At 31.0% G+C, this 26,374-nt stretch overlaps 2 protein-coding genes across 3 annotated transcripts in view; one reads left to right on the forward strand and one right to left on the reverse strand.

The window, feature by feature from the left end:
• LOC135127293 (collagen and calcium-binding EGF domain-containing protein 1-like) overlaps positions 1-363 on the forward strand; it is a 52,200-nt gene extending 51,837 nt beyond the window's left edge. Inside the window, exon 8 of the mRNA XM_064053737.1 lies at positions 1-363. Coding sequence (XP_063909807.1) covers positions 1-238 — 238 coding nt within the window. The 3' untranslated portion in view covers positions 239-363.
• On the reverse strand, positions 255-23,333 carry Impbeta11 (Importin beta11). Of its 2 annotated transcripts, none has more exons than XM_064053735.1 (11): positions 23,244-23,333; positions 22,831-22,992; positions 22,684-22,784; positions 21,827-22,347; positions 21,318-21,775; positions 21,087-21,269; positions 14,105-14,437; positions 7,455-7,812; positions 7,150-7,387; positions 664-1,129; positions 255-602 (listed from the first exon to the last, which is right to left on the reverse strand). In XM_064053735.1, the coding sequence occupies exons 2-11, from the start codon at positions 22,966-22,968 to the stop codon at positions 498-500; spliced, it is 2,901 nt and encodes a 966-aa protein (XP_063909805.1). In that variant the 5' UTR covers positions 22,969-22,992; positions 23,244-23,333; the 3' UTR covers positions 255-497. The 2 variants fall into 2 exon arrangements, with proteins under 2 accessions (XP_063909805.1, XP_063909806.1); XM_064053736.1 differs by having other exon boundaries at positions 22,831-23,106.
• Positions 23,334-26,374: the final 3,041 nt, after the last annotated feature.

The raw sequence follows: 26,374 nt of genomic DNA on the forward strand, positions 1-26,374 counted from the left end.
ACCACCCAAATTCGACATCGACGCCGCCCTCCAGAACAAACGCATCAAAGACAGACACAGCTTCCTCAAGCAAAAAAAACTGCTGGAGGCTTACATGGCGCCTGCTACCACCACGCAAACCATCATTCAGCCCCAAACCACCACGAAGCAACTCCTCGTTGACGATTTCCAAGCCGCCAATTCGCCCAGCGTCCACGAAGACTACGACTACTACGGGTCCGGTGGAGACGATTACTAATAATTTATTAAACAAGCAGATTGTAACAGTTTTATTACATTTTAATGATACAATCATATACATGTATTTAGATTCGATTTGGAACTGTTTTAAATGAAACCAGGGAATAAAACGTAACTTCTAAAGTCGCTCCTCAACTCACCAGTTCGAAAATTAGTGAACCGTATGATAAAAACGGCGTAAATGTTATAAAAAATATAACAAAAAATATTGCCAAAATACAACTCCAATTCAATATTTTATAAATCTAGTAGAATATTCACAAAGTGATGTAACTCTTCAACTGCGATATAGTGTCGGCGTCCACCGTCTGTAGCAACTGCTCGTAGTGCTGTAGCCCGATCTGATTCCTAAGCTCGTACATCTGTAACAATAACACACGAATTTTAAATTGTTTTCGTCTGAATTCTTACCAACCGACTCACCTGCGACTGCAGATAGTCCTTCAAAACTATCGTGTGCACGGGATCCGACAAAATCAGCTGCTTTTTTCTCTGATCGTGGTCGGTTTCGTAGCCGTCGGCGTCCTCGTAGCTGCTGGGACTGCGTCCGTCCGCCACTAAAAGCGAGTCTTCCATGTCGTTCAGACACTCCAGAATGTTGACCATCACAGTTCCGAATCGTTCGAACACAGGCCTGCTCTGTGTCGTCAACAGATTCGTCAACGCTAAACCTAAGAGTTTCCTCTGCTCCAACTGCGAGACCATTGGCATTTTTGATAGCCAAACGTTGAGGATTTTGCCCAGAACCACCTCGTCCGTCTCGTTGTGGACTTGCGCCAGGGTTCGTAGCACTCGGGTGAAGACGTCGTGCGAGGATAGCAAGACTCGAGAGAGAATTGAAAGGTACATGGACATGAGGAGGGGGTAGTCCTCGCCTTCGTAGATTTTCCTGTGGGAGACGTAAAGGTTAAAGGCGTCCATGGTACCGGTGTTAAAAAGAGGTCCTAAAGTCAAAGTTCTACGAACAGGAGAAGCGCGTCGACTGTTGCAGCGAATCTCAACCAATTTTAGATTTTCTAAGGGTTCATGGTTTGTCCTGTGTCTTATCGAACCTCCTGAATAAGAATCTGGGGCCAAAAAAATTCTAGAGGGATTAGATTTTTTTTTATGTTTGATGATGTTGTAGATTCTAAATGAACAGAGAAATCTAGCTGAAAATATAAACTAGAACCGAATATTCGAAAATCCATTTCCATATGTGAATTTTTAGGCATCTTCACCATACGAAATTTTTGACATTTCTTCGATATTTTCCAAAAATCAGGGAAAGTGATTCTTTCGTTGATTTTGACCTACAGAAGTCGTTTTTGGTTTTATTTATTCGAAAATTCGTACCGTTTCTGCAAGGTCACCAGAACAAAAAAAGGTCAATTTTTGAGATACTATGAAAATTTTACTGAATATTATAAAAACCTTTTCTGAGACCACAAACACGCTGTTTTTCGATTCAACTCGTCCAGATCTATATCCCAGAATTTTCCGTGAATTTTTAGGCAACTTCACCATATGCAATTTTTTAGACCTAGAGAAGTTGTTTTTGGTTCCATTTCTCCGAAAATTCGTACTGTTTTTCGAAAGTCACCAAAAAATAAGGCGATTATTGAGATATTATAAAAAGTTACCCTTGAAACCTAATATCTGAAAAACTGTTGTCTGGGACCACAACTCACTATGTTTTTCGATTCAACTCAATTTTTCTGAATTTTTAGGCAACTTTACCATATAAAATTTTTTACATTTTTTTGAGATTTTCCATAAATCATCTGAAGAGATTTTTTTGTTAATTTCGACTTACGGAAGTCACTTTTGGTTTCGTTTCTTAAAATTCGTACAGTTTTTTCAAAACCACCTCAACAAAACACGGTAATTTTTGGGATATTATAAAAATTTTCCTTTGAAAACGAATATTTAAAAAACCTTTGTTAAGAACTATAAACACGCTATATTTTTGGATTCACCTCGTGGAGATTTATATCCTAGAATTTTTTGTGAATTTTTAGGCAGTCACCATATGAAATTTTTGACATTCTTTAGTCATTTTCCAAAAAAACAGCTGAAGAGATTTTTGTTGATTTCGGCCTACAGAAATCGTTTTTGGCTTTGTTTAAACAAAACAAGATATTTTTTTGGATCCTATTATAAAAATTTGACTTTCGAACCAAATATTTGAAAAATCTTTGTCTGGAACCATAAACACGCCATGTTTTTCGATTCAGCTCGTCCAGGTTTATCTATATCCTCGAATTTTTTGTAAATTTATAGGCAACTTTACCATGTTTTTCGATTCAACTCATCGAGATCTAAATCCTACAATTTTTTGTGAACGTTTAGGCAACTTCACCGTATGAAATTTTTGAAACAAAACACGGCAATTTTTGGAATATTATAAAAATTTGACTTTAGAACCGAATATTTGAAAAATCTTTGTCTGGAACCATAAACACACTGTTTTTCGATTCAGCTCGTCCAGGTCTATATGCTAGAATTTTTTGTGAATTTCTAGGCAACTTCACCATGTGAAATTTTTGGAGTTCTTTGGCCAATTTTCAAAAAAATCAGCCGAAGAGATTTGTTCGGTATTCGCGAACTTATGTAGTTTAAACTTAAAAGTCCCCATATCGGTTTGGACCACCCCCAGAGGGCTAACCATATGGGGAGAGGCCAGTAGCCTACGGTATTCGGCCGTAATAACATCTCGGAGCTACCGGTGCGAGTGCTTACAACACTTTATTCTTGTTTTGTGCGGTTTTCTCCACGATCACTACTACACGTCACTTCGCCAGGGGATCCCCGAAGCAACGAATTCAACGCACCTTAATCCATCGAGCCCAGGTAGGTCCACAAACGATAGTGGGGGTTTCGTTACCTGTCGGCTTCGTAATTTCGCGTACAACACGTACAAGATTTCTTGTTGATCTCGGCTTACAGAAGTCGTTTTTGGAATCAAATATTAGAAAAATCTTTGTCTGGGACCATTAACACGCTATGTTTTCCTATTCAGCTCTTCCAGGTCTATTGTCTAGAATTTTTGTGAATTTCTAGGCAATTTCATCATATGAAATTTTTGATCTTATTTCGAGAATTTTCCAAAAATCATCTGAAGATTTTTTTTTGTTGATTTGGGCCTACAGAAGTCGTTTTTGGTTTTATTTCTCTGAAAATTCGTACTATTTTTCGCATATCACACAAACAATATAAGGCGATTTTTAAGATACATATAACAATTTGACTTTTTAATCCAAGATTCGAAAAACCTTTTTTGAGACGACAAACATGCTGTTTTTCGATTCAACTCGTCCAGATCTATAGCTCAGAATTTGCCGTGAATTTTTAGGCAACTTCACCATACGAAATTTTTGACGTTCTGAAGCTAAAGATTTTTTTTTGTTGATTTCGGCCTACAGAAGTCGTTTTTGGCTATGTTTAAACAAAACACGCTATTTTTTTGGATCCTATTATAAAAATTTGACTTTGGAACCAAATATTTGAAAAATCTTTGTCTGGAACCATAAACACGCCATGTTTTTCGATTCAGCTCGTCCAGGTTTATCCATATTCTGGAATGTTTTGTGAATTCCTAGGCAACTTTAACATGTTTTTCGATTCAACTCATCGAGACCTATATCCTAGAATTTTTTGTGAATGTTTAGGCAACTTCACCGTATGAAATTTTTGAGACGTTTTTTCTAGAATTTTCCAAAAATCAGCTGAAGAGATTTTCTGTTGATTTCGACTTAAGAAGTCGTTTTTGGCATCTTACCGATTTTCCAAAATCACAAACAAAACACGGCAATTTTTGGGATATTATAAAAATTCGACTTTAGAACCCAATATTTGAAAAATCTTTGTCTGGAGCCATAAACACCATGTTTTTCGATTCAGCTCGTCCAGGTCTGTATCCTAGAATTTTTTGTGAATTTCTAGGCAACTTCACCATATGAAATTTTTGAAGTTCTTTAGCCAATTTTCCAAAAAATCAGCTGAAGAGATTTCTTGTTGATCTCGGCTTACAGAAGTCGTTTTTGGAATCAAATATTTGAAAAATCTTTGTCTGGGACCATTAACACGCTATGTTTTCCTATTCAGCTCTTCCAGGTCTATTGTCTAGAATTTTTGTGAATTTCTAGGCAATTTCATCATATGAAATTTTTGACCTTCTTTCGAGAATTTTCCAAAAATCATCTGAAGCATTTTTTTTGTTGATTTGGGCCTACAGAAGTCGTTTTTGATTTCATTTCTCTAAAAATTCGTCCTAAATATTTTTCGCATATCACACAAACAATATAAGGCAATTTTTAAGATACATATAAAAAAAAACACGGTAATTTTTGGGATATTATAAAAATTTTCCTTTGAAAACGAATATTTAAAAAACCTTTGTTCAGAACTATAAACACGCTATGTTTTTGGATTCACCTCGTGGCGATTTATATCCTAGAATTTTTTGTGAATTTTTAGGCAAAGTCACCATATGAAATTTTTGACATTCTTTAGTCATTTTCCAAAAAAAAACAGCTCAAGAGATTTTTATTGATTTCCGAAATTTTTGACGTTGTTTCAACATTTTCCAAAATTGGAGAAAGTAACTCTTCTGTTGATTTCAACCCACACAAATCGTTTTTGGTCTCATTTCTTAGAAAATTCGTATCGTTTTTCCAAAATCACCTAAACAAAAGACGGCAATTTTTGGGATATAAAAATTTTACTTTGGAACCGAATATTTGAAAAACCTTTATCTGGGAGCACAACCCACTCTGTTTTTCGATTTAGCTCGTCGAGAGCTATATCCTAAAATTTTTTGTGAATTTTTAGGCAACTTCACCATATGAAATTTTTGACGTTCTGAAGCTGAAGAGATTTTTTTTTGTTAATTTCGACCTACAGAAGTCGTTTTTAATTTCATTTCTCTCAAAATTCGTACTGTTTTTCGAAAATCACAAAAAAAAAAATTAGTCGATTATTGAGATATTATAAAAAGTTATCCTTGAAACCCAAAATTTGAAAAATAGTTGTCTGAGACCACAACCCGCCATGTTTTCGATTAAGCACGTCGAGACCTATATCCTAGAATTTTTTGTGAATTTTTAGGCAACTTTCCTATATGAAATTTTCTACATTCTTTTGACATTTTCCAAAAATCGGAGAAACTGATTCTTTTGTTAATTTTGACTTACGGAAGCAATTTTTGGTTTCATTCCTTAAAATTCGTCCGTTTTTTCAAACTCACCAGAACAAAAAAAAAAAAGGCAATTTTTTAGATATTATACAAATTTTGACTTTGCAACTGAATATTTGAAAAATCTTATGTGTTTCGATTCAGCTCGTCGAGGTCGATATCCTAGAATTTTTTGTCAACTTCACTACATGAAATTTTTGACGTTCTTTCGACATTTTTCAAAAATTGGAAAAAGTATCTCTTTTGTTGATTTCAACACACAGAAATCTTTTTTGGTTTCATTTCTTCGAAAATTCGTACAGTTTTTCTAAACAAAATGAAGCCATTTTTGAAATATAAAAATTTGACTTTGGAACCGAACATTTGAAAAACCTTGGTCTGGAACCATAAAAACGCTATGTTTTTCGATTCAGTTCGTCAAGATCAATATCCCAGAATTTTTTGTGAATTTCTAAGTAACTTCACCATATGAACTTTTTGACGTTCCTTTGTGAATTTTCCAAAAATCAGCTAAAGAGATTTTTTTGCTCATTTAGACCTACAGAAGTTGTTAAATTCAAGCAATTTTGAGATACTATGAATTTTACATTAAAACCTTTGTCCAGAACCATAAAAACGCTCTGTTTTTTGAAACAACTCGTCGAGATTTATAAACTACAAGTTTTTGTGAATTTTTAGGCAAATTCACCATATGAAATTTTTTCTGTTCTTTCGTCATTTTTCAAAAATGAGCTGAAGAGATTTTTTGTTGATTTAGGCCTACAGAAGTCGTTTTTGGTTTCATTTCTTCGAAAATTCCTACCGTTTTTTCGAAAACAACACGGCAATTTTTGGGATATTATAAAAATCTGATTTTCGAACCGACTATTATAAAAACGTTTTCTAAGACCACAAACACGCTGTTTTTCGATTCAACTCGTTCAGATCTATATCCCAAAATTTTTCGTGAATTTTCAGACAACTTCCCCATATGAAATTTTTGACGTTCTGAAGTTGAAGAGATTTTTTAGTTGATTTCGACCTACAGAAGTCGTTTTTGGATTCATTTCTCCCAAAATTCGAAAATCACCAAAAAAAAAATTAGTCGATTATTTATTGAGATATTACAAAAAGTTATCCTTGAAACGTAAAATTTGAAAAATAGTTGTCTGAGACCACAACCCACCATGTTTTCGATTAAGCTCGTCGAGAGCTACATCCTACAATTTTTTGTGAATTTTTAGGCAACTTTCCTATATGAAATTTTCTATATTCTTTTGACATTTTCCAAAAATCGGAGAAAGTCATTCTTTTGTTAATTTTGATTTACGGAAGCAATTTTTGGTTTCATTTCTTAAAATTCGTAACCGAATATTCGAAAAACTTTTGTCTGGGACCATAAACACGCTATGTTTTTGGATTTAGCTCGTCGAAATCTATATTCCAGACATTTTTGTGACTTTTTGGACAACTTCACCATATCATATTTTTGACGGTTTTTCGAGAATTTTGCAATTTTTCCGGAGCTATTCCGGTTAAAATTTTCGAACTTTGGTCACATCTTCGCTTACGCTCGGGACGTAAAAACACATGTTTCGTCTAACTTGTATATGGAACACCCACCTTATTTAGTTTTAAAGTGTATTAAAATCACCCATTTTTAAAAATAATAAAAGCTCCGCGTGGGTTACAAAAATTGACTTTAGGACCTCCATTCGCTATTCGGTGCTAAAACACGAATCTCGTTTACTTACTGGAATATCCTCGGCAAAATAGGGAACACCGTCTCGCACCCTAAAATCGGCGACGACCTTATAAAAATCTCCAACATCCTTATCAGCATCACGATCCCCTCATTCTTCATATCTCCCATCAAATTATCACAAACGGTGATCACTTGCACCCCGTGCGTCCTCATGACTAAATCTGGCGCCAGCAGCGTGTGAACTAAGACGATTAATAAGCAAAGCCTCAAATTCTCAGTTGAATATTCTAAAAAAAAAAATAAAAAAATGAATAAAAGACGTTTTTTTTATTTAAAGTGCACGAAAAACCTCACCTAGCAGCGCCGGCATGTTATTAAAAAGCTGCAAAAGCTCGTTTGACATCGCCGTCGAGTTCTCCAGCACCGTCAACCACAGCTCCAGGCAGTCCTCCAACAAGTACACGATGGCGCTCTGGTTCGTGTCTGTCCCCAGCTGGATGATCGGCAGCAAGAACGGGTTCAGCTCCGAGCTGACCGACCCTAGAGCTTTCACCAGCTGGACCAGCGTCGACACGATGGCGCATCGCAGCATGTTGTGGTCCTCCGACTCCGTCCAGAGCAGCGGCAGGTAGTGGATCAGCGCGTCGGTGTGGGGCTTTATCGTCTGGCCCACCCTCTCCACCATTAGTGTCATCACGTTCAGCACGTGCATCTGCAACAATACAAGTATAGGTGGTTACTCAATTTTTCGATGTCAGTTTCGGAATTTTTCCGTTCTTCAATTTCTCGATTTTTTAAATTTTTGGTCTCTTTTTTTATTTTTCGATTTCCCGATATTTCACTTTTAAGATTTTTCAATTTTTGGATTTTTTAATTTCCCGATTTTTCAAATTTTCGAGTAATTTTTTTTTATTTTTCGATTTCTCGACTTTCCAATATTTTAGTTTTACGATTTTCATTCTTGCGCTTTTCAAATTTTCAATTTTGAATTAATCAATTTTTGCGTTTTTCGACTTTTCAATGTTTCGATTTCTCGATTTTTTTCATTTCTCAGTTTTTCAAAATGTCAATTTTGGAAATTTTCAGCATTTTGATTCTTCAATTTTTTTGATTTTTTCATTTTTCAAATTTTTACTTTTTTGCGTTTCTAACTTCTCGATTTGTCGAATTTTCGAATTCTCGATTTCTCCATTAATTTTTCCAGTTTTCGACTTTTTGGTTTCTCAATTTTTCAAATTTTCGATGTTCGATTTCCCGATTTGTCAATTTTACAATTTTTCGATTACCCAATTTTTCGATATTTCAGTTTTGGGATTTTTCAGTTTTTCAATTTCTCGATTTTTAAATTTTCAATTTCTTAATATTTTTATTTTTCGATTCCGACATTTCACTTTTAGGATTTTTCAATTTTTGGATTCTTCAATATTTCGATTTCTGACTTTCTCGATTTTTCAAATTTTCAAGTTCTTATTTTTTTTACGTTTTTCAAATTTTAAATTTTTTGTGTTTCTAAGTTTTGGATTTGTCTAATTTTCGAATTCTCGGTTTTTTGATTTTCCCATTTCTCGATTTCTCCACTTTTCGATGTTTCGATTTCTCGATTTTTTGATTTCTCAGTTTTTCGAAATTTCAGTTTTGGAATTTTTCAGTTTTTTGATTCTTAAATTTCTTAATTTTGCAATTTTTCAATTTCTCGAATTTCAATTACTCAATTTTTCCATGTCAGTTTTGGAATTTTTCAATTCTTTAATTTTTCGATTTTTCAATTTTTGGATTCAATGATTTTTCTCTGTCTGTTTTTTTTATCCCATTTCCCAATTTCTCGACTTCTTGCTTTCTCGAATTTTTGAGATCTCAGTTTTTCAGTTTTGACATTTTTTAGTATTTTGAATTTTTTGATTTTTCAATTTTTCGATTTTTAAATTTTTTTATTCTTCCATGTTTCGATTTTTCAATTTTTTGATTTTTCCACTTTTCAAATTTTTACGTTTCTAAATTCTCGATTTGTCGAATTTTCGAATTCTCGATTTCTCGACTAATCAATTTTTCCAGTTTTCGACTTTTTGGTATTTCAATTTTCCAAATTTTCGACGTTCGATTTCTCGATTTTTCGATTTCTTAGTTTTTGGGATTTTTTAGTTTTTGGTTCTTGAATCTTTTCAATTTCCCAATTTGTCAATTTTTCAATTTTTTTAACTACTCAATTTTTCGATCATCCAATTTTGAGATTTTTCAGTTCTTCATTTTCACGATTTTTAAATTTTCGATTTCTTAATATTTTTTTTTTCGGTTTCTCGATTCCGATATTTCAATTTTACAATTTTTGATTCTTCAATTTTTCGATTACTCAATTATTCAATGTCAATTTTGGAATTTTTCAGTTCTTCTATTTCTCGATTTTCAAATTTTCGATATCTCAATTTTTTTTATTATTATTATTCAATTTTTCGATTTTTTCAATTTTCAGTTTGTATACATGCTTGTTTTTGATTTGTCGATTTTGTCCAACTCTCGACTTCTCGATTAATTTTTCTATTTTTCGATTTCTCGATTCTCCGATATTTCAGTTTCTGAATTCTTGCATTTTTTAATTTTTGAATTTTTTGCGTTTCTAAATTTTCGATTTGTCGAATTTTCGAATTATCGATTTCTCAGTTAAGCAATTTTTCCATTTTTCGACTTTTCGATTTGTCGATTTTTTGATTTCCCAGTTTTTCAAATATTCAGTTTTGGATTTTTTCAGTATTTTGATTCATCAATGTTTCGATTTTTCAATTTTTTGATTTTTTCATTTTTGCGTTTCTAAATTCACGATTTCTCAATCACTCAATTTTTCGATTCCGATATTTCAGTTTTACGATTTTTGATCCTTCAAGTTTTCGATTACTCAATTATTCAATATGTCAGTTTTGGAATTTTTCAGTTCTTCTATTTCTCGATTTTTCAAATTTTCGATCTCATTTTTTTTATTATTATCATTAAATTTTTCGATTCTTCAATTTTTCCGTTTTTTAAATTTTTTTCGATTTCTCGATTAATTTTTCTAATTCTCGGTTTTTGGTTTTCTCATTTCTCAAATTTTCGATTTCTTATTTTTTTTATTTTTCAATTTCTCGAATCTCCAACATTTCAGTTTTTTGAGTTCTTGCGTTTTTCAAATTTGTATTTTTTTGCATTTCTAAGTTTTGAATTTGTCGAATTTTCGAATTCTTCATTTCTCAGTTAATCAGTTTTTCCGTTTTTTGACTTTTCGATTTTTTGATTTTCCCATTTCTCCATTTCCCGACTCATCGATGTTCCGATTTCCCGATTTCTCAGTTTTTCGAAATTTCCGTTTTTGAAAATTTCAGTTTTTTGATGCTCCAATTTTTTGATTTTCCAATTTTTCCTATTTTCGATTTCTCAATTTCTTCATTTTTTGACTTCTTGATTTTCCGATATTTTAGTTTTACATTTTTCCATCTTTCAAAAGGTAACTTTTCGCGTTTGTAAGTTTTCGATTTGTCGAATTTTCAAATTTTCGATTTCTTAATTTTTCAATACATATTTTAATTTTTAGATTTTTCGATTTCTCAATTTTTCAGTACTTCGATTTTTCTGTTTTATAATTTTTCGAATTTTAATTTTTTCGACTTTCGAAGTTTCGCCTTTTCAATTTTTCATTTTTTCTTTTTAATTTTCGAGAATTCAATTTCTCAGTTATTTAGGCTCTCGATATTTTAAATTTTGAATGTTTTAAATCTTGGATTTTTCGATTTCTCGATTTTTCAGTTTTTAGATTTTTCTATTTTTCAATTTTTCGCTTCTCGGTTCTAGGATTTTCAATTTTCCAATTTTTAAAATTTTTGATTTTTCGTTTATTAGCTTTTTTGATATTTCAATTTTTCAATTTTTCAGTTTCTCGATTTATCGAGATTTCGATTTTCAATTTTTCGTTTGTTCAATGTCCGGATTTTTATTATTTTTTTTTTTAAACGAACAACCGAAAGCAATTTTTCAATAGAAAAATTGGAAAAACGAACAACCGAAATGAACCGAAAAATCGAAATATTTTTCGATTTATCGATTTTTTTTAATTTAAAATTGTTCTATTTTTAATTTTTCGTTTGGGCTATTTCGAATTCTCAATGTTTCAATTATTTCTTTTTTTTCATTTTTTCGATTTTTCAAGTTTTCAACTTTTTGATTTTTCGATTATCTGCTTTAAACACGGGGTGATGAAAAGATGACGTCATTTTTTACTGTCCACAAAGGTCATTTTTAACACTTTTTATCGGAATTTTAATTTCGATGTTCTCGATTTTCCGATATTTTAGTTTTAGGTTTTTCTATCTTTCAAATGTTCGCTTTTTTGTGTTTCTAAGTTCTCGATTTGTCGAATTTTTAAATTTTACATTTCTCAATTATTTTTTTTCATTTTTCAACTTTTCGATTTTTCGACTTTTCAATTTTTAGATGCTTTAATTTTTCTGTTTTACAATTTTTCGAATTTTGAATTTTTCGACTTTGGAAGCTCTGATTTTTCAAATTTTAATTTTTTTGGCAATTGTACATTCTACCTTTTGACATTTTTCAATTTTTTTGAATTCTAGATCATTCAATCAATCAATCAATACTTTATTGATGTTAAAAACTTACAAATACAGTTTTTCGATTTTTCTATTTTCGATTTTTCGCTTCTCGGTTTTAGATTTTTCAATTTTTCAGTTTCTCGAGATTTCGATTTTAAAATTTTTCATTTATTCGATGTACCGATTTTTCCATTTTTTTAGTTTTTAATTTTTGGTTTGGGCTAATTTCGATTTTCTCGGTTTTCCGATATCTTATTTTTAAGCTTTTCCATCTTTCAAATGTTCACTTTTTTATGTTTCTAGGTTTTGATTTGTCGAATTTTTAAATTTTCCATTTCTCAATAATTTTTTTCATTTTTCGACTTTTTGATTTCTCGATTTTTCGACTTTTCACTTTTTTGGTTTTCCCATTTCTGGATTTCTCGACTTTTCGTCAATCCTTTGATTTTTAGATGCTTCAATTTTTAGATGTTTTAAATTTTAGATTTTTCGATTTCTCGGTTTTTCAGTACTTTGATTATTTTTCGAATTTTGAAATTTTCAACTTTCGACTTCCCAATTTTTTAATTTTTTTTTTTTTCAATTGTAGATTTTGCATTTTTCAATTTTTTTGAATTTTTGATAATTCAATTTCTCGTTTATTCAGTTTTTCGATATTTAAAATTTTAGATATTTTAAATCTTGGATTTTTTGATTTCTCGATTTTTCAGTTTTTCAATTTTTCATTTATTCGCTTTTTTGATGTTTCGATTTGTCAATTTTTCAATTTCTCGATTTGTCGAGATTTCGTTTATCAATTTTTCGTTAGCTCAGTTTCGCGATTTTTCTTTTTTTTTATTTTTTTCAGTTTAAAAATTTTTCGTTTGGGCTATTTTGATTTCGCGATTTCTCGATCTTCTCATGTTTCGATTTCTCGATTTTTCAATTTTTCAATTTCTCCATTTATCGAGATTTCGATGTGTCGGTTTTTCGGTTGTTCATTTTTCCAATTTTTCAATATTTCGATTTATCGATTTTTTTAGATTTAAAATTTTTCAATTTTTGATTTTTCGTTTGAGCTATTTCGATTTTTCGATCTTTTCATGCTTCGATTTCTTGATGTTTGAATTTTTCAATTATTCATTTTTTTGGGGTTTTCGATTTTTAGATTTTTGGATTTTCCAATTTTTCGACATTTTAGTGTTAGGATTTTTCAGTTTCAATTTTTTATATTTCCGATTTCTCAATTTCTTCATTTTTCGATTTCTCGATTTTCCGATATTTTAGTTTTAGATTTTTCCATCTGTCAAGTGTTCACTTTTTTGTGTTTCTACTTTTTGGATTTGTCGAATTTTTAAATTTTCCATTTCTCAATTATTTTTTTCATTTTTCGACTTCACGATTTCTCGACTTTCCAATTTTTTTGGTTTTCCCATTTCTCAATTCCTCGACTTTTCCTCAATTCTTTAGATGCTCTAATTTTCAGATGTTTTTAATTTTAGATTTTTCGATTTTCTGTTTTACAACTTTTCGAATTTTGAATTTTTCGAGTTTCGAAGTTCTGATTTTTCAATTTTTCAATTTGTTTTCAATTGTAGATTCTACCATTTTACGTTTTTATCGGTAATTCAGGTTTTGATATTTTAAATTTTGGATTTTTCGATTTCTCGATTATTCAGTTTTTCGATTTTTCGATTTTTAAAATTTTTGATTTTTCGTTTATTCGCTTTTTTGATGTTTCGATTTTTCAATTTTTCAGTTTCTCGATTTATCGAATTTTTAAATTTTCCATTTCTCAATTAATTTTTTTCAATTTTCGACTTTTCGACTTTTCAATTTGTTGGTTTTCCCATTTCTCGATTTCTCCACTTATCGTCAATTCTTTGATTTTTCAATTTTTAGATGTTTCAAATTTAAAATTTTTCGATTTCTCGGTTTTTCAGTACTTTGATTTTTCTGTTTGACAATTTTCGAATTTTAAAATTTTCGACTTTCGATTTTCCAATTTCTTGATTTCCCAATTTTTCAATTGTAGATTTTCCATTTTTAATTTTTTTTTGAATTTCTGATAATCCAATTTCTCGTTTACTCAACTTTTCGATATTTCAAATTTCGAATTTTAGATATTTTAAATGTTGGATTTTTCGATTTCTCGATTTATTTAGCTTTGGTGAAATATCGTGCGAGAACAATAATATCTGGCGCCACCTCGTGAGAGTCAAAATAGACTCAGAATAAAATAAATTTCACGAACAAACATAAGAGGGCGTTGTGAGTTACAACTCTCCTCCACATGTACTGGAAGCAGAAATGAGTGAACCTCAATCTCACGCACTGACAGTTACCGAATCAGTTTATCCAACAAAAAAAAAACAAAAAAAAATTATGACCCCTTTTCGACCAAAGTCACCCAGAACACTTTATACACACCCAGCATCGTCCGGTTCCGCCTACCTTGGTCTCGCACTCGTTGGCCTCCTTGAGGAGGTTGAACAGCAGGTTGAACGCCGAGTCGAGGTAGTCCCGGAACTGGTCCGAGTTGAACTCGAAGTCGTCAATCGCGTGCCTCAGCGTCGACGAAGCGGTCAATCTCACAGCCATGTCTTCGTCGGGTCCGAGGAGGGTTATGATGCACTCGTAGAGAGCGGGTCGCAGCTCGGGCGACAGTTTTATGCCGGTCCAGCGGCCGATTAGGGCGCACACTCGTCGACGGATTACCCTGTAGTTGGTGTGCTTCACCTTCAGTTCCTGCGTCAGGGTGTTTGTGAACCACTGATCGAAGTCGATCTACAAAAAAAAATAAATGGTTGAAGCTATTTCGATGGAACTTCCCTCGTTTCTGAAGTGCAACCACCAAATGGCGTTTCTTTGAAAAATTATAAAAAAAAATGCGATTTTTGTTTTCTGGTAACCTCTGTAAAGTAAAAAGCAGTCACGAGTGCGAACGATATAAGATATACAGGGTGGTGAAAAATGCCGCATTTGCTCCATGGTACGTTGTTAAGAAGGCTCAGCAGAACTCGAAAAAAATGGTTAAAAAAAATCTCTGAATCAAATATATGAGTTTAACGGAAACTTAAAATTCCGATAAAAATTATCAAAAATGACATTTCTTGACAGTAAAAAATGGCCTTGTGAATCATATTATAGCAAAATATTATTAAATTATTAACAACTAATTGTTTCACTGGCTATTAGATAACGGAGGTCGTTGAAACAAATCAGGATTACGAAGTGGATTTTTCAAATTTGACGTTCAATATTTTCAAAAGTTTGGTGCAGGAATTTTTTTAACAATTTTTTCAAGCTTTTCAATGACTTCCTAACGTCATTTTATCATCACCCTGTATTTAAAGCAGATAATAATAATCAACGGAAAAAACTGTAATCGAAAAATAAAAAAATCGAATTCCGAAAAGTCGAAAAATCTAGGGTCAAACAATCGAAAAATCTAAGATTTAAAAAATCAAACAGTCCAAAAACTGATGAATTGATATACTGAAAAAACCCAAAACTAAAATGTCGTTAAATTGGAAATTCCAAAAATCTAAAAATTGAAAAACCGAAAAAAAGAATAATTGAAACATCGAGAATACGAAATAGCTCAACGAAAATTAAAAACAGCACAATTATAAATTTAAAAAAATGGATAAATCGAAAAATCGAAATATTGAATGGAAAAATGAATAACCGAAAAACCGACACATCGAAATCTCGATAATGGAGAAATTGAGAAATCAAAATAGTTCAAACAACAAATTAAAAACTGAAAAAATCAAAAAATTGAAAAATCCGGTAATTGAACAAACGAAAAATTGAAAATTGAAATCTCGATAAATCCTGAAATTGAAAAATTGAAAAATCGATACACCAAAAAAGCGAATAAATGAAAAATCGAAAAACTGAAAAACCTAAAAGCGGGGAACGAAAAATCGAAACATCAAAAAATTGAAAAATAAAAAAATTAAAATATCGAAAATTTGAAAAATCGAGTAATTGAAGAACTGAAAAATTCCAGAACTGAAATATCAAAAAATAAGGAAATTGAAAATGTGAAAAACCAAAAAATCAAAAAATGGAAAAATTGATTAACCGAGAAATCGAGAATTGGGCAAAATCCACAAGTCGAAAACTTATAAACGCAAAAAATTGAAAAAATGGAAAAATTCGAAAATCAAAGAATTGACGAAAAGTCAAGAAATCGAAATATGGGGAAACCAAAAAATCGTAAAGTCGAAAAATCGTGAAATGGAAAAGTCGAAAAATAAAAATTATAATTTCGAGATCGAAAGTTTGAAAATTCGGCAAGTCGAAAACATATCAGAAACGCAAAAAAGTGAACATTTGAAACAGGGAAAAACTTAAAACTAAAATATAGGAAAATCGAGAAATCGAAAAATAAAGAAATTGAGAAAAGGAAAATATGAAAAATCTGAAAATCAAAACATCGAAAAATCAAAAAACTGAAAAATTCCAAAACTGAAATTTCGAAAAACTGAGAAATCAAAAAATCTGGAACATAAAAATTCGACAACTCAAAAACTTTGAAACGCAAAAATTTAAAATTTCAAAAAGGCAAGAATTTAAAAATTGTAAAACCAAAATATTGGAAAATCGAGAAATTAAAAAAATCAAAAAATTGGGGAAAAAAAAATTGAAAAATCATAAAACTGAAATAATCGAGAAATCGAAAAATTAAAAAAATTGAGATTTCGAAAATTTGAAAAATCCAGACATTGAACAACTGCACAATTCCAAAACAGACATAAAAAAATTGAGTAATCGAAATTCGAGAAACTGAAAAATTAAGAAATTGAAAAATGGAAAAACAAAAAAAGCAAAAAACTGAAAAATCCCAAAACTGAAACACCCAAAAATTGGGAAGTCGAAAATCGACAAATTGAAAAATAATAGTAATAAAAAAACTGAGATATCGAAAATTTGAAAAATGGAGAAACAGAAGAACTGAAAAAGTCCAAAACTCACACATCGAAAAATTGAGCAATCGAATAATTGAAGAATCAAAAATCGTAAAACTGAAATATCGGAATCGAGAAATCAAAGAAGAAAAATACTGAGAAACCGAAAATTTAAAAATCGCGAAATTGAAGAAATGAAAAATTCCAAAACTAGAATATCGATAAACTGAGTAATCCAAAAATCGAAAACCGAGAAATTGAAAAATTGACAAATTGGGAAATTGAAAAATCCAAAGATTGAAGGACCAAAAACTGTATAATCCCAAAACCTAAAATATTTAAAAACCAACAATCGAACATCGAAAATTTGAAAAACTGAGAAACCAAAACGTAAAAATTTTAATAATAAAAAAATTGAAAAATTGAAGAATCGCAAACTTGAAGAAAATGGCAATATTGGAAGATCGAGAAATCGAAAATTTGAGGAATCAAAAAACTGGCATTTCCAAAAACTGAGAAATCAAAAAATCGAGAATTCGAAATTTCGATCATTCAAAAACTGGGAAACGCAAAAAATTGAAAACTTGAAAAATACAAGAATTTAAAAATAGTAAAACCAATATATTGGAAAAACGAGAAATTTAAAAATCGAAAACTTGAAGAATAAAAAAATTGAAAAAACAAAAAATTGAAAAATCGTAAAACGGAAATAATCGAGAAATCGAAAAATAAAAAAAATTGAGATATCAAAAATTTGAAAAATCGAGAAATTGAACAGAAAAATTCCAAAACTGACATCAAAAAATTGAGTAATCGAAATTCGAGAAATTGAAAAATTAAGAAAGTGAAAAATCCAAAAAATTTATAAACGCAAAAAATTAAAAATTAAATGGAAAAATTGAAAAATCGAGAAATTGAACAAGTGAAAAATTCCAAAACTAAAAAATCCAAAACGTGAACCATTGAAAAATTAGGAAATCGAAAAATGAAAAAATAGATTAACGTAGAAATCGAAAATTAGACCAAATCGACAAATCACAAAAATTTATAAACGCAAAAAATTAAAAACTATCGAAAATTGAAAAATCGAGAAATAGAAGAACTAAAAAAAGTACAAAACTGACATCAAAAAACTGAAAAATTGAAAAAATCAAAAACCGTAAAATTGAAATATGGGAATCGAGAAATCGAAAAATAAAAATATTGGCATATCGAAAATTTAAAAATCGAGAAATTGAAAAAATGAAATAACCCAAAACTGAAATATCGAAAAATTGGGTAACCAAAAATTTTAAAACCTGACAATCGGGAAATTGAAAAATCCAAAAATTGAAGAACTAAAAACTGAAATATCTAAAAACTACGAAATCGAAATCTCAAACACCGAAAATTTGAAAAATTGGGAAACCAAAACGTCGAAAACCGGAAAAATTGTAATTAATCGAAAAATCGAGAATTCGAAAATTCGATAAATCGAGAATTTAGAAACACAAAAAGGTAAACATTTTAATAATAAAAGAATCGAAAAATTGAAGAATCGAAAACTTGAAGAAAATGGCAATATCGGAAGATCGAGAAATCGAAAATTTGAAAAATCGAAAAAATGAAAAATCTCAAAATTGAAGAATCAAAAAATTGAAGAAACAAAAAATTGAAAATTCGTAAAACTGAAATAATCGAGAAATCGAAAAATAAAAATTAAGTTATCAAAAATTTTAAAAATCGAGAAATTGAACAACTGAAAAATTAAGAAATTGAAAAATCCAAAAAATTTATAAACGCAAAAAATTAAAAATTAAAAAAATGGAAAAATTGAAGAATCGAAAAATTGAACAATAATAAAAAAAATTGAGTTATCGAAAATTGAAAAATCGAGAAATTGAACAACTGAAAAATTCCAAAACTGACATCAAAAAATTGAAAAATTGAAAAATGAAGAAACTGAAAAATCGAAAAACTTAAAAATCAAAAAACTGAAAAATCCAAAAAGTGGACCATTGAAAAATTGGGAAATCGAAAAATGGAAAAATTGATTAACGTAGAAATCGAAAATTGGACCAAATCAACAAATCACAAAAATTTATAAACGCAAAAAATTTAAAATTGGAAAAATGGAAAAATTGGAGATTCGAAAAATTGAATAATAAAAAAAATTGAAATATCGAAAATTGAAAAATCGAGAAATAGAAGAACTAAAAAAAGTACAAAACTGACATCAAAAAATTGAAAAATTGAAAAAATCAAAAACCGTAAAATTGAAATATGGGAATCGAGAAATCGAAAAATAAAAATATTGGCATATCGAAAATTTAAAAATCGAGAAATTGAAAAAATGAAATAACCCAAAACTGAAATATCGAAAAATTGGGTAACCAAAAATTTTAAAACCTGACAATCGGGAAACTGAAAAATCCAAAAATTGAAGAACCAAAAACTGAAATATCTAAAAACTACGAAATCGAAATATCAAACACCGAAAATTTGAAAAATTGAGAAACCAAAAAGTCGAAAACCGGAAAAATTGTGATTAATCAAAAAATCGAGAATTCAACAAATCGAGAAGTTTGATACGTAATAAAATAAAAATTTGAAAAAGGAAAAAATAAAAAAATTGAAGAATCGAAACTTGAAGAATCAAAAAAGTGAAGAAAATTGAAATATCGGAAGATCGGGAAACCGAAAAATTGAAAAATAAAAAACCGAGAAATCGAAAAACGGAAAAATTTATTAATTGAGAAATCGAGAATTTGATCCAAAACTTAGAAACGCAAAAAACTGAAAATTTGAAAAACGCAAAAATTTAAAAATCGTAAGACTGAAATATTGGAAAATCGAGAAATCGCAAATTAAAAAAAATCAAGTACTCGAAAATTTGAAAAATCGAGAAATCAAAAAATCTAAAAATTGACGAATCAAAAATTTGAAAAATCGTAAAACTGAAATATCGAGAAACCGAAAAATAAAAAAATTGAGATATCGAAAATTTGCAAAATCGAGAAATCGATGAACTGAAAAATTCCAAAACCGACATCGAAAATTGAGTAATCGAAATTCGAGAAATTGAAAAATTGAAAAATTAAGAAATTGAAAAATCGAAAAACTGAAAAATCAATGTTTTGATTGACAAATCGAAATGTCGAGAAATAGGAAAATCAAAAATCGAAAAATCCAAAAATTTAAAAATCCTAAAATAGAAAAATTGATTAACTGAGAAATCGAGAATTGAACAAAATCGACAAATCGAAAACTTATAAACGCAAAAAACTGAAAATTGAAAAACTGGAAAAAATCGAAGAATCAAAAAAATTGAGAAATTGAAAATTTAAAAATCGAGAAACTGAAGGAAGAACTGAAAAATCCCAAAACTGTAATATATAAAAATTGAGTAATCGAAAAATCGAAAACCGAGAAATTGAAGATGTGACAAATTGGGAAACTGGAACGACATGAAAAATCAAAAACTGAAAAATTCCAATAAGTGGAAAACTAAGAAATCGAACATCGAAAATTTGAAAAATTGAGAAACTAAAAAGCCGAAAAGTGGAAAAGTTGGTTAATCGAGACATCGAAAATTCGACAAATCAAGAATTCGCAAAAAGTAAACATTTGAAAAATTGAAAAATAAAAAGATAGAAAAATCGAAATGCCGAAAAATCGAAGTTCAAAAAAATTGAAAAATCGAAAGTTCAAGACTACGAGTATGTTATATTTTAACGTATAAATTTTGATTAACAATTTCCGATAACCTTAAAACGTTCGCAAGATTTCAAAGCATTCGATTTTGCAATTTCAACGTTAAATTGTAAAATATTATACAATTTATTTATATCTTTTTAAATCTGGATGCCAAGGGTAAACTAGTACTTGCTCAGTTAAGGCTAATTTTGGCAAATGGCATACCTTGAAAAAATATAGGGCGGGTGGGCGGGGCTAGTACTTTCTAAGATAAAACTAAACAATATTAAGAGTAGTCACAGGAATGAAGCGGAGTTGTTTTATTTACTTTTAAATGGAAATTGATTTGACAAGAGATGTAATCTAAGATATAAAGCAAAGTAAAACGTCGCCCCTCCCACCCACCTCTATTCCGTTTTAATCATTCATTCTTGTTGGCTCAGAAGAGTTTTCAGTTTTCAGTTATTCAATGTTTCGGTTTTTCTATTGTGAAATTATAAAATCGAAATAAATTTTGAAAAAATAAGGGAAATGTAGAAACGAAAAATTCTAATATCAAAAAATGGATCGAACGTAAATACATAAATCCATATATTTTTTTAATCGAATTTCACTCCGAATATTTCTAAAATATTGCTCGGTTACCCTAAACACGTTATTGTTTAATATTTTATAAAATTTAAATAACATATACTATTGCAAAATTCGGAAATGACGTCATTCCATTGTTAGTGGGATGATCAGACAAATTATGGTTAGACAGAAAGAGCTATTTTTTCGTACTCTAGAGAGAAAACATGAAAGTAAAACGAAAATTTGTTCCAACTTACAAAAACACTTACTTCGTCATACAAATCAAAAGCCGCCAAACTAACTGCATTGTACACGGCGTCCTTACGTAAAATCCCCTGCGTATCGTCCGGCGAAACAATACAATTAGTCTCGTGCACCATCTCTATCAAAACTGGAGCCAAAGCGTCCCGGAACTCGTGAAATATCGTCACGAAAACAGTCTCCATACAAGGCTGCAAACACACGTTACCTCCAATGCGCCACTCCCTCCCGATACCTACCCTCAAACTATACTTCCAACTATCACCACTCTCGTCGATCGCGAAAGTCTCAGGATCCGCGTCCCACATTTCCAGCTCATCTTGCGTCAAAATAAAATAGTGCGAAACCAACTTCCTACATATCTCAGTCAAAGTGTTAGCTTGGAAAAAATTAATCTTAATCTCGTTAGCTCGCAGCGTCTCCTGCTGTTTACACATCTCGGGAATTTTCGGTGGCTTATACTCCACACACAAAAGAATATTTTTGATTAGGTTAAAACACTGTATAATAAAACGCTCAAACAAAAAATTAATCCCGTCTGGAGTGAAGAGGAAATAAGTCGTAAACTCCAACGACGGCTGGATAAAATCGATAAACGAAAATGGGTGCGTGTCGAGAACTGAAATTAAAACTTTCGTCAAGTGGGTGACGAATTTCTCGCACAGCTCGATGGTCTCTTTGTCCCTTAGTTGCTTACCTAAAAAATTAAAAAAATAATATTAACACAAAACGAGTTTGACGCACTCACGACACTGAAGAACGATTTTGGCCCTATCGAAAATAACTTTCAAAAACCTCATACAATCCTGGTTCTGGTGTGGTCGATAAAACCCGAACACCGTCAACTTCCTCAGGATCCTCAACGTCAGCAACGCCTTCTCTAAATTCGCTAGGATTATCTGCGTACTGGCCCCTCGCATCACGTCACTCAAAAACAACTCCGTGAAGCTGTTCCACAAGTTAAGCACGAACGAATAAATATTGCTTGTGAAATCCTGGAAGAAGCGGCGATCGCCCAATAAGCGTTTCGAAGCGATCGCCTTGACCACGTGATAAAGGGTCAGGAAAGCCCTGTGCTGGATCAAGGCGTCGGGGCTTTCGATCGCTTGCAGCAGCGTCGGAAACAACTCGGGCCATTCTTTTGGACAATCTATACGTGCGATTTTTGATATAAGCACGGCCCTCTGGACCGCGATTTGACTAACGGGCTCGCTGAAGTTCAAAATTAGACCTTGCTTGATGTTCTGCTTCTCGGGCTCGGAAATCGCGCTGAAAGACAGTCGTTAGAACCGAGTCGAGGATCCAGGCAAAACGTACAAACGCGAAAACAAATTTTAAACACCAAAAAACTACAATTAATCGCGATTTTAATTATTTTTGCGCGGCGCCATCTTCCGGCGAAAATTTGTTCCAGAGGTTTGCGTCTCAGCTATTTTTGTTGTTGCACGACTTTGCACTAACACAGTTTTGTTAATTTTTTAATTATTACTAATATGATCGCCTAATTCGTGGACACAAAGATTATTCTACTTAATAGTCACAAAATTGCGTTTTACATTTTGCCTTCAACTAATTTTCTAACCTCAATTATCAGTCAATACATACTTTGGTAAATTCCGCCTCCAGTACCGATCTATGCCGTTCTTTATGTACAAAACCGCCATCCAGCGGACGTTTACGTCGAGGGATTGATTAGACAGCACATTCTGGAAAGCCACATTGTAAACAAGTCTAAAGTGAGACCCCACTTACGAATAAAACTGTGTAGAAGCCAGGCTGCGTCTCCCACTCGCGCAACTTGGCTTCCGCCGGCTTCAGGACTTCAGGGCTTTGGCTCGAAGCCCTCTGCAAGACCTCGATGACTATATCTTGAGTGGATGCCGTGTTCATCGTGGATCATGAGCATCTCATCACCTGGAAGCAGTGCGGGGTGGTATTGCGGTAACAGGTGGCACAAGGTTGCGCAAATGCTCGAGGCGTAGGTTCTGGGTGGAAATGTTTCGAATGTGGGCACGGTTCGGCTAATATCTATAAATCAGACCGTGCATGTGTGGTGCAGGGGGACAGCGAAAGTGAGGTTAAGTCGGGCGAGGAGGTGCGGGTTTGGTGGGTCGGGGGTGATGATTGGAGGCGAATGATGTCTGAGAGAAGGCGAGACGACTCACTTGTGGGTTCTTTCTACCAAATTTCTTGTTTTGGTTTGGTAAATAAATTAAACGTCAAAACACAATGACACATTTCTTGAGAACGGGAGTGGCGCCATCTGCTAGTGGAAACGGGGGGGAAGGCTAAAGTGACATTTGAAGGGTGTAGGTTTCGTTATTGATCAGATAAATCGGAAAAGGTTCGAAGTATTATAGCAGAAAAATAGTGAAATCAGATTGTTTATTAATAACATACAAATAAATAATACAACAAACGTTTTTATATTATTAATAATACAAAAATTGAAATTCTAGTATAGGCAACCCATAATACAACCTTAATCTCTGGTGGTAACCTACGTTCACCCCGAAACTTTCTCTTCATCCACCTGCATGTCGTACTTACCCTTTCCAAGATTTCGAATACCTTCCAACATTGATTAAATACATCTGATCACCCCACATACCAAAAAAGATGATAAAAAAGACAAAAAAGCAACAAAAAAGAAAAAAAAACTAAAAAACGGTTTTTTATTTTCTTTAGTTTTAGAATTTTTCGACTTTTTAATGTTCGGTTTTCATTTTAAATATTTATCTCGTATAGTTACAATTTAAAAAAAGCACTTTTTCCACTTATCTATTTTTCCAATATTGGGTTTTAAAACTTTTTCATTTATTGGATTTTTCAATTTTTCGATTTTTTTTTTTAATTTCTCAATTTTTCAGTGTCACAGTTGACAATTTTGACGATTATATATTTTTCGATTTTACAATTTTTGGGTTTTTCAATTTTTCGATTCGATTCGTTTTTTCCTCTTTCAACTTTTTGGATTCACTAATTTTTTTTAGTTTTTAGTTTTTCAGTTCTTTGACTTGGAAATTTTCGATTTTCCTATTTTTGGATTTTATTTTCGAATTTATAGTGTTTTGTTTTATCAATTTTTGTTTTGTCACTTTTTCGATTCACGATTTTTCAATTTTTAACTTTTTTTATTTCTTCAATTTTCAGATTTCGCAATATTTCGAGTTTTCAATTTTTGATTTTTCAATTTTTCTATTAATTAATCTTTCATTTATTCAAACTTTTGAATTGCAATTTTTCGTTTCGTCTTTTATTTGCTTTATTTTTACAATTTTTCGATTTTTCGATGTTCATAATTTTTGTTTTTACAGTTTCAATATTCCCAATTTTTCGTTTCTTCAATTTTTCAATTTTATAATTTTTCACTTTTTCGTTTCTTCAGTGTTTCGATTTGAATTTTTTATGTTGGTTTTTTATTTTCTTTACTTTTAGAATTTTCCGATTTTTCAATGTTCGGTTTTCATTTTAAATATCTAATAATATATATAATTAAAAAAAAAAATTACTTTTTCAGTTTTACGGTTTTAAAATTTTTCCATTTTTAAATTATTGTATTTTAAAAAACTTTTTCATATACATACTTAATTTTTAAAAGTTTCGATTTTTAATTTGTAAATATTTAATGTGATACAATTTTCGATTTTACAATTTTAGGGTTCTTCTATTTTTCGATTCGATTCGTCTTTTCTTCTTTAAAATTTTTCGATTCACAATTTTTTTTTACTTTAAAGTTTCCAGATTTTTAGTTAGCGACAGAAAAGCGTGTAGGGACCAAAAAGAGGACAAAAAACACTACAAAATTAGATAAAAAAAGGTGTTGAAAAAAATGCGAAAAAAATTGACAAAAAAATTAGACCAAAAAAAAGACTACAAAAAAGACCACATAAATAACAAAAAAAAAACAATCTACAAAAAAAATTGTTATCAAAAAGTGTCTAACAAAAAATGTGTTTCAAAAAGGTGACAAAAAAGACAAAACGAAGAAGAATAATAAAAAGAATAAAATAATGCTTTAAAAAATAAATCAAGCTTCAATAAGCGAAGAACTGCAAAAAATTAAAAACGAGACAAGGAAAAGCTAAAAAAAGCGTCAAAAATATGAGAGACACGTACAAAGAACGTACTAAAAAAGGAAATAAATAAATAAATAAATAAATAATCAAGAAAACGTCACAAAAAATACGACAATAAAAAAAAAGCAAACATGCGCAAAACAACCGACGAAAAAAGATAATCAAAAGAAAATGGTAGAAAAATGTTAAAAAAAGGCCACAAAAACCAGCGACACAAAAAAACTGCGACGGAAAAAAGTGACAGGAAAAGACGGGAAATAAAAATAAAAATACAAAAAATACCAAAAAATTCTTCTAAATGGGGATATAATAGGCTGTAAAACACCAAAAAATAGCAAAGAAACGACAAAAAGGCGACAATTGAAAGCATGAAAACGCCACAAAAAATACAAAAAATGAAAAATCGACAAAAGAGCAAGAATAAAAATACAAAAAAAAACAAATATGAGTAAAAAAAGACGAAACAAAGGTAAACAAAAAAGCCATCAAAAAGACGACAAAAAGGTCATAAAACGCGCTACACAAAAACTGCCAAAAAATACAAAAAGCGGCGTCTAAAAGAAAGTCACAAAAGAACTGACAAAAAAGAGGTGAAAACGACAAAAAACATAGAAGTTGCGATAAAAAAAGTGACCAAAAATATGCGAAAGAAAAAATGAGTCAGAAATATGAGAAATTAAGATCAAAGGGCGAAAAAAAAGGCAAAAGAAATACAACAAAAATATATGATAAAAATGATTGCACACTAAAATAGCCAATTAAAGCAGACAAACAAATATAAAAATATAAAACACAAAAAAAAATATCAAAAAAGCGTCAAAAAACAACCGAAAAAAAATGACACTTGGAGGGGACAAAAAGAGGCTAAAAACACTACAAAACAAGAAGAAGAAGAAGAAGAAGAAAAAGCGTTTAAAAAGGACAAAAAACGTAACAAAAGATCGAAAAAATGGCTACAAAAATGAGAGGTTACAAAAAAAGACCACGAAAATTGCGAAAAATAAGCAACGAAAAAAGGTAAACAGAAAAATTCGAAGAAAACAAAAGACCAACAAAAATTGTCACAGAAACAAAACTATCTAAAAAAAACTTTCAAAAATGCGACTAAAAAAAGTGCCAGAAAAAGATACCGCAGATGAAGATAAAAAAAGACAAACATGTTTTACAAACGTCAAAAAAGACATAAAAAAAGAGTGACAAAAAGAATAAACAACACA

This window comes from Zophobas morio, unplaced genomic scaffold, assembly GCF_036711695.1.
Source record: "Zophobas morio isolate AGI-343-1 ecotype UQ-CSIRO unplaced genomic scaffold, CSIRO_AGI_Zmor_V1 ptg000011l, whole genome shotgun sequence".
Classification (NCBI taxonomy): Eukaryota; Metazoa; Arthropoda; class Insecta; order Coleoptera; family Tenebrionidae; genus Zophobas; species Zophobas morio.

What these genes read in the sequence shown, in the direction of transcription:
- Impbeta11 (XM_064053735.1), bottom strand. Translation starts at nt 22,968, where the DNA reads ATGAACACGGCATCCACTCAAGATATAGTCATCGAGGTCTTGCAGAGG. An exon ending in GCTTCTACACAGTTTTATTC is followed by an intron (nt 22,785 to 22,830) that starts GTAAGTGGGGTC and finishes GTGGCTTTCCAG; the next exon opens with AATGTGCTGTCTAATCAATC. An exon ending in ATTTTGCCGAGGATATTCCA is followed by an intron (nt 1,130 to 7,149) that starts GTAAGTAAACGA and finishes CGTCTCCCACAG; the next exon opens with GAAAATCTACGAAGGCGAGG.